Genomic DNA, 21,351 nt, shown 5'->3' with positions numbered 1-21,351 from the left:
GCTAAACAGATGAGTGGCTGTGTTGTTGCTTGGCTAAACCTGCCTTTTTTGGAAATGCAAAGAGTACAAAATGCTGGCAGGAGCCTTATAAGGTTTTAAGCTGTTGCTACAAGCTGTTACCTAGATGAGCTGGCAGAAGAATGTTTGAACCTGCAAATGACTTTGGCAGGGCCCAGTCTTTAACCATAGATTCCTGGCTGTGAAATCTGTCCAGTTATTCTACTAATAATTTGAGGGATGGGGAATCACAAGGTTTGCAGGCACCAGATGTCTGCCTGCCTTTGCTGTGGGATTTTTAGGTTGGTTTTATGTCTATACTATAATTTCTTTTTTTCCTGGAAATGAATGCAGTTCTTTTTCAGAAGGAGATATTAAGACTTCATTAATACCATTTTTTCTACTTTTTAGCTTTCATTATATAAGCTCATTTTAGAACTTTGAAAATCATCGCATCTTTTAGTTGGCTGTGGATCATACCCAAGCTCTTATGAGTGCCATACAATCCATTTTGCTCATACAGATGAAAATCAAAATGCCTTACCAGGTGATTCATAATTTCCAAGCCTAACTTGGGAATTATGCCTAGTAACAAAAGTAACTGGTAAAAAATATAGGAAGCTGCCATTAAAAGTTTCAGATAACCAGTCATAAAATATAATATTTGGAGTATCACTCACTTTCAGAAGTAATGTTTTGACAAGAACAGCTTCTCCTTCCCTGTTTAGCTCAGTGTAAGCTAATAATTTTTTTTTTTTGGATATGAAGCTAAACTTCCCGATTCTATTTTTGCTTTTTGCTTATAAGGATGAATTCTATTTTGGTAGACAGATTATGCTATGAAATATCTACTTGGATTGCAGCAATCCACTTAGTGTATCACCACTTCAAGTAATGTCACCTTCAGCAGTATCCTTGTTTTTCCATTGCTCTTTATCTCATGTTGTTGTTTTGCATAGAGGAAGCTCCAGCTGCCCTTTATTTTAGCATGTTTTGAACCTTTGTAAATATTATGTGTTAAAAAAAAATTACTTCAGTTGAAGTAATTATCAGAAACAACAGCACAGAAAGTCCAACCAAATCTATTCTCATTAAATTCATCAAGGCATTAGGAGGTCTCATCATTCTGACTTCATTTTTATTCACAGATTAGAAGAAGGAAAACAAGCATCTTGGTGTTTTCTCAAGTTCAAATGAAGTGATTCTGATGCAGGAATTTGTCTAAATATCCTAGATGAAAAGAAAGCAACAACAATTAAGACAGAAATGTCACTAACAAAAACATTGACTTTTTGGAGACAAATACCTATTTTGTCCTTTGTAAAAATTGACAAATATTTTTTTCTGTGGCATATGTTTAAATCTTCTGCTTCCTTCTAGTTCTATGGGCAGTTAAGTTATTCCATTTTTTAAAAGTGTAATGGTTTATTGTTTAGTGCTATTTTAATCTGTTGTCATAACTAACAGCATATTTAACAGTTATCAGAAACTACTGAAGTACAATTTAAGTTTTCAGAAGACTTATTTTCAGAAGAAAAATGTACTTAATTCTGAAAATTTGTTTTGGTTTTCATTTTTTAGTTTAAACCCATTTTCTGTTTTTAAAATTCATAGTATGCCTAGAGTTGTTTATTTTTAAGAACATGGTAACATATGAACTTAACAATATAGATGGAAGGATTGCTGATAAGAAAATGCAAATATAGTATAGCTAGTTTCAGATCTAGATAGTTTTAATAAAAAGTTTCACACTCATTTGCTGTTATAAGACCAGTTATCTCACAGTCAAAGTCCTTTGGGCTTTTTAGTTGAGTTTGTAAAGCTCCTTTAATACAGAGATTAGCAGTTTCTTTATTTCTTTCATTCCATTTATTGGTTTGTAAACCTGAAGGCTGTGAATTTTATGAAAGAAAATCCTTTAATTTTGTGTATGCCTATTGGTATGTGGTGGTTGCCATGGTACATATTTGGAGCAAAACTTTCTAAACACTAAGTTGAATATTATAATTTTTAGCATAATTTTTCTGATAAAATGTATCAGAAGTCTGAAAAATTTCAAGTACTTACCAAATTTAGCTTGACTGGATGTTCTAAAGGTCTAAAGTGTAAAGTTCTGACATAAAGGTCTAAATTTCACTATGTGGTCTCAGCATTTCTGCAGGGCTGCACTTCAGATGCACTAACTGATTTGTGTGATGGAGCTTTTTTGAGAGTTCACTACTCCTCCTGAATTGCAAACCATTGTCTGAGAGCAGCTGCTTTTTTTTCTCACTCTTCATTTTAGTGCCTTCTTCCCAATTGTTTTGCACAATGCTCTATTGTGAATAAAGTTTTATAAACATCTATCAAATAGCTGAGTGGTTCAGGAATTATTAAAATCTTTGCATCAGTTCCTTAGGACATTTCTGCCTCCTTTCCTAACAGTCCCTGCTGTAGAGTTCCAGCTTATTCAATGAGCAGGATCACTGATGATGTCAGTTGTCTAAAATGTCCCTTGAAAATAGATTTTCAGCTGAGTTAAGGACCTTATACAGAGTTTATGAAGAATGAAAGATCTCTCATAGGCATTCAGCAGCCTAGATTTACAACAGATGCTGCAGAATCAGTTGCCAGATAAGATTTTTAAGTCCAAAGACTCCATGCTCAGGTGTGATGCAGGGTATGAGAACCTTAGGGCTGTTGTTTGTGAGTTAAACTTCATGGGTACTAGTAAATGGTTACTAGTAAATGGGTACTAGTAAATGGGTATTAGTAAATGTTGTTTCTTTCTGAAATTTGAGCTCTGGACTACTGCTAGCTAGCAGCTGGCTTTGGTGCTTTTCCACTGAGGAAATGCCACTTTGAGTATGGAATCCTTGTCAGCCCAGTGATGTCATGTGTCTTGCCTGAGAATGTCTTATGAGATCTATGGATTGACTATATCTGTCACTTGATTTTACTTGGAGACTTTTTGAGGTAATGATGTGGCTAAATGGCAGGACATGTGGGACTGTGTACTGTCTGAATGTTAGTACTACTTGGAAACCAGCTAGAAAGTTTGTCAGGCTGTATTCTGCTATTAAAGGAGCAAAGTAAAATGATGATTCAATTGAGATATGAATTAGAAATACCATAATTTTAAATTAAAATAAGGGGATTTTTAGGCAGGTCTGATTATCTTTCAATGAAGAAAATGTTATCTAAACCCTCTTCTTGAGTCCAACTCTTGAAACTCTTCATAGCTTGCCAGCTTTCTGAAGCTGAAATTCTGCATGTAAATTGTTCTTCACTAACAGACTCATATAAGGTTTTTTACTAAATCAATACTTCTGATATTTTCTGTATGTTCAGAAAACACTGAAAATATAAAAATGTAGATCCCCTTCACCTCTCTCTTTTTTATTTTTGTTTGATGGCAACTATTTTGACTTATTCATATTGTGATTAGATGTTCTGAGTGAGTATACTAGATGTGACAAGATGTATGAAACACAGAATTTTTCACCAGACTGTACTACTGAAAAAGCACTAAAAGCACTACTCTGGGAAGAGAGAAGTTCAAGTAGATTCTGTGGCCAGGGATTTTAATTTTTTGCTTATTATCCCATAGCTTTCTGTATTATTTTATTTTTTCTTATATAGGATACTATAAAAGTTTTAGAGCTTTCTCTGTTAGCCAGAAGTTTTTGTGGGTTTTTTTCTTCATTGAATCTTAAATTCCGCCTTATGCCATTGCTACCAAAGGTATAGAATAAATGTAATTAATTTCTGCTCCCTCCACTGGCCTTTGAGCTGTGCAGAATAGCTCTATCCAGTACCTTCAAAGTACCCACACCTGCAGCTGGTCTGTGGAAATTGGGTCTTTTGGGAACTCAGGAGAACAGTTCATCTCCAGTATCTAGACCCAAGCAGTGAGTAATGGCATTTCTGAAATAACCTCTCAATAACACTGGAAGCTTTTAGAAAGGAAACAAGAGTGATGTTTTGTGGTAACTTTTGAGTACATTCAGTTGCAGCTGATCTGTAATCTGTCAGTGTGATATAAGGAGAGCTGTACATTTCACACCAGTAGTAGACACTGTACAAAAATGGTTTCATTTTTTTGCTTGGGTTTCCTGATAATCCTCTTTGTAGTACAGTGCAGAAAAGCAGAACTGAAATGACCAAATTGTTCAAAAATAATTGGAATAATACAAGTTTGCTTGAAACTAAGGTGCGAAGTCTGCTATGCCTGGCAACATTGTCTTCATAGTGGTCACTTAAGAACTATTATGTATTCTTTTGTTGTTGTCTTGTTTTTTTTTTAAGCTGGACCTGTGATCTGCAGAATGCTAACATACCCTCCAACTCGAAGAGCCTTAATTGTGGGTTGTGGTCTGCAGATGTTTCAACAACTGTCAGGGATTAACACCGTCATGTATGTATTTCCCAATTGCTTCTTTTTATAAAGAATTAGAAAAAAATCAAGTAGACCATTAGCAGTTATAGATGGTCTTCTGGAAAAAAAATCTGAAAGGTGAAAAATTAAGTTTGAGAGCTGGAATGCTGGTTTGAAATCCAGATGTTGACATATTTGGCATCACAGTAAATTGGTGCAAGAGGATGTCGGTATGGGGTAAACATTTTTATAGACATGAGAATACAAACTGTGCTCTGAGAGATGCATTATTGTGTTAGGGTTTATGGTCAAGGCTATGTATGTCTGGACAAGAGAGCACATTTATGGTTTGAATATGTGTGCAAATAGATCACAGTAAGGAGAGGGTTAGATTAACCATGTTAATGAGGTGCAACGTTACTGTGAAGTGCTAAAGGATGCTGAGGGAAGAAACATTTCCTACTTTTACATGGTTTTGTTATGTGCATGAAGACTCAGTAAATGTGGAAGTGAAGAACGATGTATTGGGTTTTCTGACAAGCTGTCAGCTCATAGCAGGAATAGCTCTTGACAAATGTGCAATGTGCAAGACCTTGTTTAAGATGAAATTATTGTTGGGCCACCCGACAGGATTAATCATAATGAATATGGTTGCCATATTGTTTTAAGAGCAAGTATAAAACATGTTGCCATAACATTTTACAGAGAAAACTATGCCTAAGGGAGCATGCATGTTAGGAAATTGTTAAAAGAAACAGCTTAAAGGATAAGCTTTTAGTGCTATCAAGAGCTACCGTATTAAATGTTAGAGTAAACACTGCCATCTGTCATACTGGAAGAAAAAATGCCCCAGACTCAGTAATATTAAACTGCAAAGGGAGGAAATCTCTAACAGGTAAAGAAAGACTTCATCAAGTAGGAATTGTAGGCCAATGTGGGAAACACTGGGACACCAAACTGCTAAGTTATGTGTGAAAGCCAGAAGAAAGGCACAGAAGGAGCTTTGATAAATTTTTCAGACACATCAGAAGCAAGAAACCTAACAGTCATCAGGCCCAGAAAGGATGAAGACATCAGGAGTACACTAGCAGAAGATAAGTATTTAGCACCAAATCTCACAAAGACACTTTTTGCATTTGTGTTAATTATAGAGGGTATATGAAGCTTTTTTCACTAGAGCCTACTTAAGATGTCTCAGGTGGTCTGCTTGACACTCAAGTATTAGGGGAAAACGTCTAGAGCAAGCTGATTAAAAAATTACAAATTAATCAGGGTACACTCAACAGGTCTCGAGTAATTTGCATCCATAATCACTGAATTTGGAAATGTAGTATAATTTACATGAAGGTACAGCCCAGAAAGTTTTATTTCTGTCTTTGTAAAAATTAATTAAAATTTCATAGAATCAAATAAGATGTGTGATAATAAATATGAAAAATTAACTGTACACGTCCAATATAAAGCAACAAAGAAGAGCCAACATGATTGTTGTAGACAGATTATAGCGTACTTGGATGTGAGTCCATGGCTGTGTTAGAACTGTAAATCCCACATGGATTAACCATCTTAAGCAACCATGACAGCTGCAGCCAAAGTTTCTTGAAGAAATCATATAGTCATAAAAGTAAGTGAGAAGTCCTGTCAGGCAAATAACTATTTAAGATAGGAGAAAAAAGGATGAGAATAGAAGATCAGTTATCACAAACCAAGAACAGACTCCTACAATGATCTATATGAAGATCTTTGCTGCTTTAATAAATCTGTGAAAGCAGCTAAACAACAAAATAGCAGCTTATATTCATGCAGCATTCACAAAATAACGTCCCCAAATCTGTGGACGTGAACAGTTGTGAGAAGATAATGCAAGATAACAAATTAGTGGGATGGCAAGTACATTAACTATGCAATGTTAGTCAATAATGCCTGCAGGAGGGAACTGAGCAACTAAAATGCATGGCAGTCTAAATTGTTACTGCTCAAAAAAGAGGGCTTGCAATTGCATTATTATTCTATGCAAACATCATGACAACATCCATGGTCCATCTGAAGTAGTGCAAAGAGCTGCAAATGTCCTTTCTTTTAATAAGAGCAAACCAGGTTATGTGTGGGGAAAGAGATACCTGTGTTTGAACAGGATGATTAGAACTCTGCAGCTTGGAAAAGAAGTGAGGTCAGAAGAAATAAAAGAGGTATATAAAGCTACTAATGTTATGGAGAGGATGGGGAGAGCATGATTATTCGTCATTTCTTCTAACACATTTTTGGTGACTCCTAGCTCTTACCCAGCAGTAGGTTTAAAATAAGCATTTTTTCATGCAACACATAATTACATATTGGAACTCATTGCCACAGGATATTACAGATGCCAAATGTAGAAATACATTTAGAAGTTAATTAGGGAAACTTACATAATAAGCATTATTAAAATGTTATGAAATGTGGTGTGCATGCAATCTCTGGCCAAGGACAGTCATTCTCACAATTTGGTTCTTAATACTTTGAGATGCCCTATTAGGCTAGAACAAAAAATTGACAGTTCACAAGGCTTATGACACTGGTAGGTTGACTTTGTTTATTTTATACTTACTATGGTTTAAAATTTCAAACTGCTTTCTATGTAGGAGGTTTTACAAATAGTTTGGAATTGACCTAATTTGCTTGTGGATGTGTAGGAGGACAGAATTACAACTATAAAATGTGGTTGAATCTTAGCTTTAAAATAATAAAATGCCTATAATATACACATGAAGGCACTGTTGTTAAAGGACTGGATTGTCAACCATTTGCTATATTCAGTCTCTTAATATTCCAGTATAACAAAATTTTTAGTTATCAGTTATGCAAGACAAACATTCTCCTGCAAAAGGACATTTTTCAAATACTAGTAAGCAGCTGTCTGTTGATGGCTTGCTTACATAGAAATTGGTAAATGCCTTTTAATGCTGTAATTAGATGGTACCTTAAGGAACTGTCAGATTCTATTAACTCTCTAAGCACTAGTTTTCTCTTCCTAATGTTTAGTTGTGTCATTCTGGAATTGCTGTTCTCTTGAAGCATGAAAGCAGGCATTGGTTATGGTTGGAGGGTCTAGTATTGTGTGGACTTTCCTTCAGTGGTTTCTCAAAAAGAGACATGAAAAGTATTTTGACAGTGGATGTTCAGTGTACCTTTGGTGCTACTGTAAATCCTTGTTTGTTGGCCCTTTTCAGGCCATAGAGAAGAGGCTGATGACCCCAGCGTGCAGTTGCCCGGCTTTCCATGGCAGAGAATTGCCTTTGGTTGCTCTCTGACCACTTAACAGGGCAGCATCCATGACAGGCCCTGACTTGTTCTAATCTTCTGACTTGAAAGTTCTGCTCTTTCTGCTATTTGTTTAATCTTGTATTTTACTGTAAGAAAAGTGAGGCTATCAGAGTGAATTTGTGTGTGTCTGAAAAGCTCATTTAAACCCCCATAATCAAATCACAAAGGGACATGAAAACGTAAAAAATAACACAATTGTAGAATGATTTAATACTTGCCCAATTTGTATATGCTTTACTGAGCAACTCATCAATTTTAGTAAACAAAAGCTTGAATCAAAAATTATGGGTGTTACAGGAATTTTGCAGAGGTCTAAAAATAGTCACTGAGTGTACCCAGTAGAAGAAGAGATGCTAAAAAGCTAAAATTACCTGCAAGAAACATATGGAGATAATAAAATTCTAGAGCTTCCATGCGTAATAATTCAGTATTCTGGTATAAATTGTCTGGTTAAAAACTGGATATCAGTAGTGAAACCAGTGAGAGCAATGAAGTCCATGTGTAGTTGGAGTTCTCTTGAGGATGGGGAGAGGAAAACCAGAAGAATTGCAGTAAGAATTGTTGTAAGCTTTGCTCAGTCCTTTTAATTCTGCAATAAATGGATCTGGTTTCTGCACAGAAATAGTTTCATATCATATTTGAATCACATTTGTTATACACATGTATGTGTATAACATCCAGCCATGAGGAACCAGAAACTCATCAGGAACAGGATGTTACTGAATTGGTGAGAACAGTATGTGGAGCAGCCTCTGCATTGAGGAGGTAGATCTAAAAGAGAAGCAAAATGTAAAAATAGGCTAAGGAGGTTGTGACTGTCACAGGAAAAAAATCTAACATGATAAATTTAGTCAGCAAAAGAATAAAGCTTGGTGACCTATTGCTTTGATTCCTTTTTTTCCCCTGTAAGAACAAGGGTATCACTGCTGTCTGATGCAGTGCCTGACGCAGAACAAATGTTTCCTTTCTGTCCTGGCTTTTGCCAGCTTAACTGACCTGTTAAAGTCATACAATTTTAGACAAGCATCTCTCATCTCTCAGACCTGTGTAAGCAGGTCTGAAATGGTTTAACTTCTCAGTTTCTTATCATTCTAGTGTTTTCTCATCTCGAAAACAGAAGCTCATTGTTTCAAGCCTTGAGCCCAAGTCTGGTTGGCAGGAGACTGAGAAAGGCCTTGTGAAGGAAGTTATATTCTTTCACAAGGAATATTCCAGGGCAGTAGTTACTACAAATTAGCTGCTTAATAGTAATATATCAGTAATATATCAGTATAGTAATTTTATAGTAATATATCAGTACTAAATCAATGATGATAAGATATTTTCAAGCCCAAAGTTGCCCATAGTTAAATCTTTGGGGAAGAGGACCATTTTGAGGTAAAACTTGAAATTAATTTTTCCTATCAGTTTCTTATTAACAACAACAACAAAAAAAAAAAAAAAGATAAAAAATGGAAGAAGTTCCATTTCCAAGGGAGTGGAAGGAAGAGGGGACTTGAAGCATTTGAACTGTTTCACATTGTGTAGTGAAAACCATCAATGGATGTTTTATCTCTGTGCTCATGTTCCTGCAGAACCAGGACTTCTGAAAACATTTCAGAATGTTTTCTGAAATGTTCGTGGCAGTTAAAATACTTCCAAACCATGGGGAAGAAAGGTTTTGAAAAAATTCCAAGTTATCTTGAATGCTAGGCAGTAATTTAGCCATAATTGGAGGGAGTTCAGTATTGTCTTGACAGAATTGCTCGCAGGTGGTATGACCTGCACTGGAGATTCTGCTGCTCTTTGAGAGGTTTATTGTCTGTTCCCAAAGACTGCCTGTGCCCTCAAGACTATAAATCTGAGCTAAGATTGAAGAGACAGCTGTATCATCTTGATTATTCTTACTCTCACAATACTTTAAGTGGACTTGATGAAAGCCAGACAAAGTACTTTGTTCTGCAGTTGAAACACTAAGTTTGATGTGGTGCTAATTTTGTACTTTGCCATTATCTTTTCACATTGTGTTAGAGAAGCTTTCTGCAACAGGAAAGTGGTATAATGTGTCAACAGGGAAAGCATATTGCCTTCAGCATTTTTGCTAAGCTATTTTGCAGGTGTATGTGATCTGATATTCCTATTTAATAAAATGTTTTTTTTTTATTTCTGAGATATCTTTGCATCTCCTTAAAGTTAAGTGAATCCACATATAAAATGTATTGCTGCTTGGATTTGGTCCTCAGAGCTTTTCAGCTCTAACAGTGTTGCTTTTTTAATTTATGCAAGCAAACAAAAGAACCAGAAAAAAAGGATGATAAAAAGAAACATCTTTTTTCAGCTGGCAAGAAATAGGGTGGGGGGGATAAAATACTATATGGAGAAGGAAAAAAAGCTCAGAATAATGAGAGGGGGAAAAGAAGCTGGATAATAGAAGAAAAATACAAAAGTAGACAAGAGGAGGTTATGTAACAAGTGGAAATTTAGGGTTTGAAGATAAGAATATTAGAACAATTAATACGAAAAGTGAAAAATATTGTACTGAATGTGAATGAGAGAATGAAAGAAAATAGGAGTGGGACTGGGAAAGAAGTCAGGATACTTCTGGAGTTGAATAGAGACCAGAGAGGAGTTTAATGACAGCCCATTTCCTGGCAGGTTTAATTGCAAGGTCTGTTGTACAGCAGTTTCAGAGCTGACACCTGTGAGCACCCTACTGTAGCCTCAGAACCCACCTGGTGCTTCTGCTTAACATGAGTGTGCAGCTGAATCCCCAGAGGGGTAGTGAATGTCAAGACTCAGAAACTCATCTTTAAATTCCAGTTTTTTAACTTCTTCCAAATGAAATACTGAAGAGGGAACATAGGACAATATCTGACATATCTGACTGCAGATAAACTTTTCCTTTCTTAAAGATCATTGGATAAATACCTTATTTTGTGAATTACTGCACAACTAGTAGCAACCTCCTCCACTCTTTCAGCATCAGCAGCAATATAGAGATTTATAATTAATGACTAAATGTATTTATAGGTTATGACAGATTTATAATGAATAAGCTGGTCATTGAAATGAGGTTTTCCTAGAGCACTGGTTGTTTTGAATTTTGGAAAGTAGTTGCTGAGATCTGTAAACAGAAGTTCTACTGGCAAAAAGCAATGGTGATTCACATTTTTCTTATTATTTGTATTCAGGCATTGACTTTTAATGTTGTATAGGTTTCTGTTGTGTTCTCTGACTGTGCATTTTATAACAAAATCCAGAAAGTAGCATACTGTATTTAAAAAAAACCCAACACAAAACCCCAATCTGGCACAATGCTAAATGTCATCCAATTTGCACAGCAGTTACTGAAGGAGAGGACCTTTTATTGTACTCTTGACTTAAATTCAAATTGGGCACAGTAACTCCCAAGCAGACTGCCATTTATTTCGCATTTGGCATTTATTTTTGGATGGCCAGTAACTTGTTGTCTCAGTTTTTCTTGAGTTCTCTCGGACCCAACTGGGCTTTAAGTCTGACTAAAGGAGGGACTATTGCATTAGTGTTATTCCCAGATACAAACTTTGTAGAATTGTCAGGATAATTGAGAAGATTTGGTAATTGACAAGTCTAATTTTCTCTGATGACTTTATAACATTAAGGCTGCTACCTGGTTAGGTTTTCATCCTTCAGTATTTTGTTTTGGGTAAACTGTCCAGTTTATATCTTTCTTTTAAATTTTGCATTTTCATCTTAGGCTTTAGGAGAGGTTTAAAAAAACAAAAAGAAACTCTATGTTGCTCATCCACTTGCTTTTCAGATAATAATCCATTAGAGATTTTTTAATTATTTTTTTAAATTTAATTTTTAATTTCATAAGTTCTTCCAATAACTTTTTTTTTTTTGAGAAGTGACCCTTCATTTTACTTCATTCATATTGCAAGTTGTTTTAGATAGTGCTGTGTGCAAACTCATCATGTAAAATACTTCAGTGGCATATAGATGTTTTTATATAGGCTGCAGATATTTTTGGAAGAACAACTAAACAGAAGTCTAGTCTAGTCAAACACACTAGGTGAGGTGAATCTCCCATTACACCAGCTGTCTCTGTTGTATGTGCTATACAGAAATAATATTATTAACTTGTAACAACTCTTAAGAGGAACAAATTGTAGTTAATAAGTAAAATAATTTCATATTACTCACTGTAAAGCATTCTAAATGAGAGTTTATGGTAACTGTCTATATCAGTTTAATAGTACTTGAAAAGGAAAATGAAACTCGGGCTTTTTGAAAGTTTTGCATTTTCAGCAATCACTTTTGCATAGGCAATGTACTGTTATCACAGCTGAGCTTGTTTCTTTTAAAGAAGAGTGTATTGAAAAGAAAATATATTAAAAAAAACCCAACTTCAAATATCTGATGGTCACCAAGTTGTACATATTGAACACAAGTTTATTGTGTACAAACAGGCTAATACAGTATTTTTCCCAAGCACTGTAATATAGGTTATGATGATGATGATGATTATCATTATTAGTAAATTTTAATTGTTTTTCTCCCAGTAAAATGGTAGGTCTGAACTGAACAATTAGTTTGTTTGTGAAAATCTGTCTGTTAAGTTTGAAAAATTATCACACAACCTATAGAGAGAAGCAGCAACTTTGGAACTGTAGCCAAGGACAAACTCAGATTTAGAGGTGAAAGTGGCTGGAAGTACAGAGCCTTAGGCTGGGCAAAGCAGCTCTTGTCAGCAGTTGAGATGCTGGTTGTGTGGGTAACAAGAAATGTAAAATTCCCTTTCATCACATGCTCTCAGCAAGAAGCCTGGGCAGTATTTACAGCAGCTGTGACTTGGCAGAGCCAATCCTTGGCACCCCCTCTTTGTTTGCCTTCACCTCTCTATCAGTGCAGGTCCGGGAGGAGCCCGAACATAGTTTCTCTGGACCTTGCTCTGATGTTCTTCCTTCTTCTCAGTCATTGGTAAATGCTGATGTGGGAAGGGAATACCACCTAGTAAGGGGAGTGTGCCTTAGTAAATTTGCTAGGAAGTGGCTGAAACACAAATCTGGTGATGACAGGGTGCCAATAGCTTTATCCATTAATTAAAACCAAACAAGCCAACACAAGATCAGCTGGATAAGGAACACTGCAGCAGGCCTGAGAACAAAGAAATAGCTCTTTTGTTCCACAGGCAGGATACAGAGCAGGTAGTAGTGACTTGGTATTCAGAGTCACAGAGAGGGATGGGAAGAGAAAATAGCTGGGTCATACTGCTGGCATCCGATGTGGCTCTACAGCTGTGCAAGAACGATGAGCAGTAGTTGGGCCTTCGCCTTCGTTCTGCTTTTGTACTTACCAGCAAACTGCACGCTGAGTGACCTGGATGGATGTAGGTTGCAGAAGGCAGCTCAGTAAACTTGAACATTTTTAAGGCAGTTTCTGTATCATTTACTGTATTTTAAAGATAGCTCCTATGTTTTAGCATTTTTGTTTAAAAATGGAAGTGTTTTTCTTAAATATTCTTGTGTGTGTTTATTGGGTGGCCTGCAAAACCTTGAAAAGCTTAGGGGTTTAATGATTTAGCTCCAAAGGCTGTACTTTATCAGTTGAAATAATTGTGAGAGGGTAGTTAGGGTACGAATAAGAAACTGTGTCTGTATTAAAACCAAGTCACCTGTGTGTCTGTGTTGCTAACAATAAATCCACACTATGCCAAATTTACACTAAAAAGAAAAAAATGAAACTAAAGGCATTTTCTCCTGTTGTGCTACCCTGGTAGTTTAAAAGTTAATCTAACTGAATCAGTTTAAAAGTATAGATTTGTAATTTGCCATAAAACAAAGAAGTTAAAAGTTGAAATTTGGTTTATTTTGCCAATGCCACACATCAATCTTCAAGATTCCCTCTCAGGCTGAAGCTTCTCACTGCTAATGCCATTTCTCTGTGCATGTTATGTTCTTATTCCTTTTGAAATAGAAAAGGAAAATCACAGCTTTATGCCACTTAAAAGGAAAAAAGAAAGATGCAAAACAAAGCAGTGAATCACAATGGAGTTATTAACTAGATTAAAGCTATAAAATACATATCCTGCTTAAGCTGCTTGCCTTCTCGATCAAACTAACCAGAGTTTTTGGAAGATGGTTTTTACAGGTACGTCCTCATTCTAACTGTTGGAGATCAAAGGATAGGTAATTCAGGTATAAAAGTTCTGAAGGTTTATCAGAAGATCAAGGAAGTATTTAAAGATGCTGTATAATGGGACTAATGGGATGAAATGAAGTAAAATGTAGAATAATTATTGGAACATAGTTCAGTGCTTAGAGGTACTATATTGAGGGAAGTAGGAAGCAATTGTAGTTTCTAATTGCTTAAACTGTTACAACAATAGAGAAAGTATTGGAAATAACATACCTAGGGGGTTTGGTGTTCAGATTAGTAGACAAACGATAGCAGATTAATATAAGTTTATAAGTAAAGGCTTATGTCCTTTCAATTAAACTTTTATACCCCACATCTTCTGATAATTCTCATAATCTATCAATTTATTGTTAAAAAAGTAGAAAACCAAACACAGCCCCCACCTAAAACCTAAACGTAAAAAATCCTAGACCACCGAAAATATTAAATGATATTGAGGTGGATTTATTTGCATTATAATTTTTGTCAGGCTGAAAAATAAACAATGAAAAAGCTTCTGAAATTGCACAAGGAGGCAGGTTCAGGGTGCTGATGTGAGGTATTGTAAGGGGCTTTTAACCATAGGCTCTCATTCTGTTTTGAAGCACTGGATTTTTTTTTTTTTGGATCTGAGTATTAACTGATACTTCAATTTAAAAGAAATTAAATCTTCAACAAAACCCTAAGTTAAATGCCATTAATAAATTGGTGTCTTTCAGTATAATGCTTTCACAGAAGTGAAGTCCTTGTAAATTTTGTGTTGACTGTTACTAATACAAAGGCTTGTATTATCTTTATTTGGAAATCAATGTTTATTTTTATAACATGTTCAAAAATGCATATTCAAAGAACTTTATAGGAGTTAACATACCAAATTACTTTAAGACAAATCCTGCTATTTTCTCATCTGGCATGTGTTTTATTTTTAATGTTGCCTGATCAGCAGGGACTATGTGCAGAAGTGCACAATTTTACCCTCAGGTTTTCATTAACGAAATCTGTTTAAAAGCAGTCAGAAGGTTGGACATTTATTTTAAAGCATTGAAAATCAACTCTGAGTCCTGTTGATTGTACTCTTTGTTTTACCTTACTGTGGTTTTCTTACTGGTAAGTGATAATATCTGTTCCTATAGCTCTTCAGGCTGTGAAAGCATATTTAAATAAAGACTGTCACTTTGGAGGTAACTTAAAAACAAAGTATTTATTTAAAGCAGAAATATATTTAAATCCATATTTTCTAACATTTCTTTTGATGTTATTGAAGGATTTGTGTATTTAATAGAAATTTTTCCACATTTTTCTGCTTTTGATTTCTACTCTCCCTTTTGCCTGTAGTGAATTCATAACACTGTTCGATTTCTATCTGTTGCCTTAGTAATAACTTTCAGCTCACAAATCTAGTGTTAATTTCACTGCAGGGCATGCAGGAGAAATTGTGTGAAAGTGTCTTTGCCTAACATGTGGTACATACAGAGGGTAGCTGTTAAGTCAGATAAATACATCTCATTCAGTTTATTCATATGTAAAGCCAAGTAATGAAATGAAGTTAAACCAGTGATGCTGATGTTAAATCATTCATGAATGATTGCTGGAGGAAGTTCCCTAAATAGCACTACTGGTTTGTTTGTTTTAATGTATTATTTGCCTGAACAGCTCCTGGAGCACAGTTTGGTCTCAACAGTTTTTTCTTCTGTTAAACATTTCTAAACATCTTATAAAAATTCCTTTTTAATACAACTGTTAATGTTTAATATGCATCATTCTGTTGAACTGTACATTTGTGTTGTCTCTAGCATTTATTTTGAGACCTATCAGGAAATCAGATACCAACCAATGACCAATTTATTTTTTTTTTCTATAAAGCACAATAGAATAGTAAGGGGAGGGCTTGGTTTGTGTTGTAGGTTTGCTCCCTTGGCAAAACCTAGAGGGCACATATTATTCAGATATTGGACTGTATTTGTAGCAATAAGGAAGTGTCTTCTTCTTAGATGAAAGACAGGGAATATAGAAATGTGAAACAATTCGAAGTTCACAATGTAATCAATCTTGAAAAGACACAACATTAAACTGTAAAAGGTCACCTGGTTAGGTGCTGCCTGATACAGCAACATGAACAACCTCAGTGAAATATATTACTGATGCTATTCAAACATAGAGTAAGAGATATGATGCCCTTTAGATCTGTTTATTCACCTTTACTTTAAGGCCACAGGAACCAGTTCTGTAAATTGGATTCTTTAGAGTCTGTCAATAAGAGTTAAGCTGCCACAGTCTAGTCAATATGCTTTGTGCCACAGATTGGAGACATAAAAAAAAAAAGGTTGAAAGGTTATGTGCATTGCAAAGATTTGCTATAAATGAAAATAGTCCAGAAATGAACTGTGAATAAAACATGGTGGTATCTAAAAATTAATCCAGACCTTGTTATTGGGAGCAGTCTGCAAAACAAAGAGATGGCTGTGGTGAAAATGCGCCATACAGAAGGTGTGATATGGAGGAGAGTCACCAAATTGAAAGAAAATAAGAAATCACTGATGAGACTCTTAATTCCTCAGTGTGGTGAGAAAGAATAATGTCTGTATGGCCAGTGAGGAGGAGAGTCCAGGGAGGAAGGGGGCTATCAGGAGGGGGAACTAAACAACACTTGGGTTCTCATCTTTTGGGGTGGCTGGTTCTCTCCTGGAGAGTTTCCAGCAATCAGGTGGTGTCAGAGCTGGAGTGGGTGCAAGTTGAGTCTGAGTCTCTGCAGGTGAGAGGGGTCTCACCTCTGGCTGCTTAAAATGTTTGGGGATTTTTTTTTCTCCAGAGTTCTAACAAGTCTGGGAGAATGATTCAGAGGATGATTTAAAAAAAAAAAAATCATGAAAGAATAAAATCTCTTTGTGATATTTTATTTATTTTTAATAGTCACTTGTATACTGCACTTGCCCAAAACGTGTTTTACAGACATCTTGAAAATAGGAAAAGATTGTGAGAGCAGATTATTATCAGCAACATTTCATATGTTTCACAAGGGGAAATTGGAACAAGGATGTACTGGACTGCTGATTAAAACTTCTGCTTGCTGGAGGCCCCTTCCTCACGTAAACTTGAATCTTTTGGTCAGTTATGAATGGAAGAGGCTTTTTTTTTTTTTTTTAGAAGAAAGAGGGAGAGCCCTGTTAGAAGCCAGGGGAGGAAACAAAAGCACAACAAAAACAAACAGTTAAGACAATTTGGGCTTTCTTACTCTACTCCCTCTTCTTACTTCCTTGGTTATATAATTTCTATTGTATGTTTATAGACTGGAGTAGGAGAAGAGAAAATGAGCAGCTAAAATTTAATGTTTTCAACTTCAGGTCTTTAAATAATAGATTTAAATGAAAGTACTGAAATTAGTACTTGAAAACAGGAGTTGACAAAAGCTAAAGTCTTCTGTTACTAAAGGAATAGCTATTGCCCCTGCATGTTGGTGAGACAGAGAAGCAGGTGAAAGTACAGGAAAAAAGTGTACTGAAGGACTTGTTGGTGCTGTAAGGAACATGTTGCTTACAGCTTTAGAACATGTTGGCATGTAAGGAATCAGGTAAGATCTCACTTAAATTTGGACCAATTTGGCTATTTTTAAACAAAGTTTTAAATGTTACCTTTTAAAACCTCCTCCATCCTGCATATGAGCCCGTAATGAAATGTGAGAACTGAATCTGTGTAACCATGTTTTAATACAGGGGATAGATGAATTTGGTTCAGATGAGATACAAAATAAAAGAAATCCTAGCACTACTCTAAGCCAGCAGCTCTGTCCCATTTGCACAGGAATGAGGGAAGAAAGGGAAGCTTATCAGAATGAGAAGTGTAAATTATGCTTGTTAGTGATGGCACATTCCAGGAATTTTAGATTTTTCAACCATCTTAATATTTGAGAACCAAATTGTGTTTCAGATTGTGACACATGCCTGTAATGCCACTAATTTGCAGTGGAAATAAAAGACAGAATACAATTAATATTTTTTTCTGGTTCATGTAGGAATGCAGAATGACTTATTAGTGAAATGGAACAGCTCTCAAGGGAAAAATGTACAAATTCCAAGTAATCTTTCTTTCTTTTATATTTCATATAATAGTAGAGAAATTATGTGTGTTAACACATTTATAGTTTGAATATTATTAAATATATTACAAATATATGACATCTATTACAGTAGTCCTCTCTATCTTATATGCTTTGTTAGAGTTTTGAGTAAGTAAAATTAGTAAGGATTAGCTCATTGTATTTTTCAGGGCATATAATCCTATCTTAAATGCTTTTATGTTACTGCAAACCCCAGTTTTTTATGATTCTTATCACATTGTGGTAAACTAACTCAAGCACTGCCATAGTTCTGAACAGAGGCAGAATCAGGATGTATCACAATAAAAGGAAAAAAAAAAAAGAAAAAAAAAAAACAAAAACACAACCTCCTTTCCTCCCCCCTAATAGGTAAATCACAATTGACCTAGAACACAGGGTCTGCAAGATAATGATCAAGTCTCCACAGATACTGTATCTCACTATATATTGATTTATCATATTAGTTAACTTAAACCAGCTAGGAAATCATTTAAACACATGCCCATATTGCCAAATCCCTTCTCTCTTGCAAACTCTGGAATGGTCACCTCCTCTTTAAGCATCTCTGAAGAGGATTTTGCTGCCCTACCATGTCTTCAGTTATGCTTGAGCAGCTCCAGTGGCTTTTCCTTGCATCAATGTAAGAGGCACCACCATCTCTGCAAACTCTTCAGTGCAGAAATGCACATTAACCAGGCATAAAAATGGGTAAGCAGTTTGAGATTGTGGACTTCTGTCCAGTTTTGGAAATCTTAATTCCCTTAATAGTGTAATATGCTACTGCAGACAGCTGGTGTTGGAGAAAGACTAGGCAATGCTAGGAAAGAAAATTTAAAAAAGGAAGTACAGAAAGAAGAAGAAGAAAAACTCATCCGCTGGGATGGACAGTGCTTTAAAATGTCCTGTAAAGCCACTGCTGGAAAAAGAAATTAATTCCATGGTTAGAAGCTTGGCTCCATTGCCCATCCTCTCAGCAAAATCTAAGAGCCCTGTCTAGGTTTTTGCCTTTTGAAAACTGAACAAGCAGCTCTTGGTCATCTGTGACAACACTTGAGCCCTCATTTCTGCTATGTTTTGTTAGGATATGCTGAAGCAAATGGTTTTGTGAAGAAAAAAGATTATATTGTAGAATTTTTTTTTTTTTTTTTGCAGGTTGCTCTAAAAGCTGTGCTTGTTCTGTTTTCAACAACAACAACAAAAAAATTTGTTTTTTTATGAGGGAATGTTACTCCTGATACTTACTCAGCCGAGGGACAAATGAAACCAGTAGATTCCTGCAAAGAACATGTTACCTTGCCTCCAGTCCTTCTTACAATGACTTTAAAACCCTGCACTATATGCAGGGCTTTAAACCCTGCAAGAAACTTTAAGCACATTTGCTAATTCAGACTTGCAATTTACTGCCCTTAAGTGACACATTTTAGCTTCCTGTTGTGTGTATATTACAATAGTATTCACACAGAGATACAATTTCATACTTCTGAATTTTTCTAACTCAGACTAGAGACTCATCTGGACTATTACCTGGGAAAAAAAAATTGTGATTCAGCATCTGTACAGCTCTTGATGATGATTCAGAGGAGTCTCTTCGTGTTTTGAGTATGTGCACGGTCATGCAGGGTGGCTAGAGCTGTATGACTGTCACTGGCCTGGGCAGCCCCATGGTCTGTCTTTCATCTTCTCTTCCAGTATCAAAGCTGATCTTTTCAATAAATCAACTTTTGGATTTTTCTAACAATGTAATCTTGCAGTGGTTCCATGCTTGCTGCACTGTAAACCATCATATACAGGAGCATTGAAGTATATTTGCTATACACCTTCTAATATTTTTATTTTCTAAGTGTGTCTCAGATTCTGTGCATTGGCTTATTGCTTCTTCTCTCTAAATAATGTTATGAAGAACTTACAAGCAACCAGTATTTATGACACCTCTCTAAACTAGATGTTCTCTGTAGAGAACTCATTTGGGGATTTATTCTGGTTTCATAAAAGACATTTTCCTTTCCTGACAGCAAAATTCTCAGTCTGGAACAAATTAACTGCCATTCAAGGACTAATCTCTTCCTCCATGGCAGAAATTTCTTCCTCTGTAGCACTGCTCTTCAGACTGACTCCTGCAGTCACTGTCATAGATACTCCCCAGAGGTTTCAGACCAGAATCACATCTGCTGCTTTGAGTCACAACTTCATCCTATCTGGTGGGATTTCAATGTTCATTAGACTAATTAATGATTAAGTGCAGCAATATGACATGGCTTGGCTGTTTTGTCGTGTCAGTCAGCTTTCTCAAAAATTCACAGTATCAGCTATTTTCTGAATGTTTGGTTTTGTGCAAGTTTTTAAATAGGCAGCTTTCTCATGTTGACACTAAGGTCAAAAGTGCATTGCTGTCTGGTATAATCTTGCTTGAGCTGCACAGAGGTATCTAAACCAGCAAAACCTGTATTTGTAGAAGGAAATGTTGAGGCAGAAACCTCTCTGTAAGGGAGATCTTTACCTATGTGAAATTATAGGTATTATGAGGAGAGAGGAGCAAAAGCAGGAGAATGGGAGCAAAATGTAATGCTAAAATTGAGTTACTTTCCTCACAAAAGCAGAACAACACATAGCACTAAATCTGCTGTTGCTTCATTATGGCCTTGTGGGTTTCCTTCAGAACAGGTTATCCACCTCTGCTTAGGTACTTATACAGTTTTGCCAGGTTTTTAAGAAAAGGTGTTTTGTAATTCTTTTCAGGGTAAAAATACCTAATTATATTGTGTGTGCAAGTAATTATTGTTTATATGTATTATTAATCTAGTAACTGATAACTGTTGTGGATGAGGGGATTGAATGTACCCTCAGTAAATTCACAGAGAACACCCCAGTTGGGTGGGGATGTTATCTGCTGGAGGGTAGGAAGGCTCTGAAGAGGTTCAGGCTGAATGTCATGAGGATTATACACTTAGAGACCACTGTGTATCTGAGTCAAATGGAAGCCATTGATGGCAGTATAGCACTGTCTTCATTGAAGAAATCAGGGTGATCATAGTGATGACCCATATTAAGGGCATAGGTTTACTAGCTTTTGGAGAAGATGAACAGTGTGTGATCTGGTGGTGAGAAGGCATAGAGCAAATATTTATCTATCCATCAGGTTTTGACCCTGCAGTTTTCGAAACCCATGTTTTCTGTCCATCATGTTTGAAATCTGACTTGGCTGGGAGAGCGTGACCAAGGCTTCAGAAGATGCCACCTTACCTGCAGGATCAGATTTCCCCAGCAGTGTTAAGAAAGGCTTCTTCTGGTTTCTAGTCTTTCTAGACTAGCTTTCCCAACAAAGTCAGCTGGTTTTTTTTTGTGAATTATGCAATAATTAATTTGGTGCTCTTGTGACACAGCTGTTGAGGAAGATGTCTTCCATGATGTATCTGCAGTTATTTGTGAAGAACAATGAAGGGAGGCTACAAGGCACAGTTATTTG

General features: G+C 36.0%; 1 protein-coding gene across 1 annotated transcript in view; it reads left to right on the top strand.

Annotated features, from left to right (window-relative positions):
• The window catches only part of SLC2A13 (solute carrier family 2 member 13), a 142,507-nt gene that overhangs the window by 60,077 nt on the left and 61,079 nt on the right, over positions 1-21,351 (top strand). Inside the window, exon 4 of the mRNA XM_053977949.1 lies at positions 4,285-4,393. Within this exon, the coding sequence (XP_053833924.1) occupies positions 4,285-4,393 (109 nt within the window). The remainder of the gene's footprint in view (positions 1-4,284; positions 4,394-21,351) is intronic.

The sequence above is a fragment of the Vidua macroura genome, chromosome 5, assembly GCF_024509145.1.
Source record: "Vidua macroura isolate BioBank_ID:100142 chromosome 5, ASM2450914v1, whole genome shotgun sequence".
NCBI classification, from domain to species: Eukaryota; Metazoa; Chordata; class Aves; order Passeriformes; family Viduidae; genus Vidua; species Vidua macroura.
Note: the sequence above shows the minus strand (reverse complement) of the source record. Positions and strands in the feature narration are given on the sequence as shown.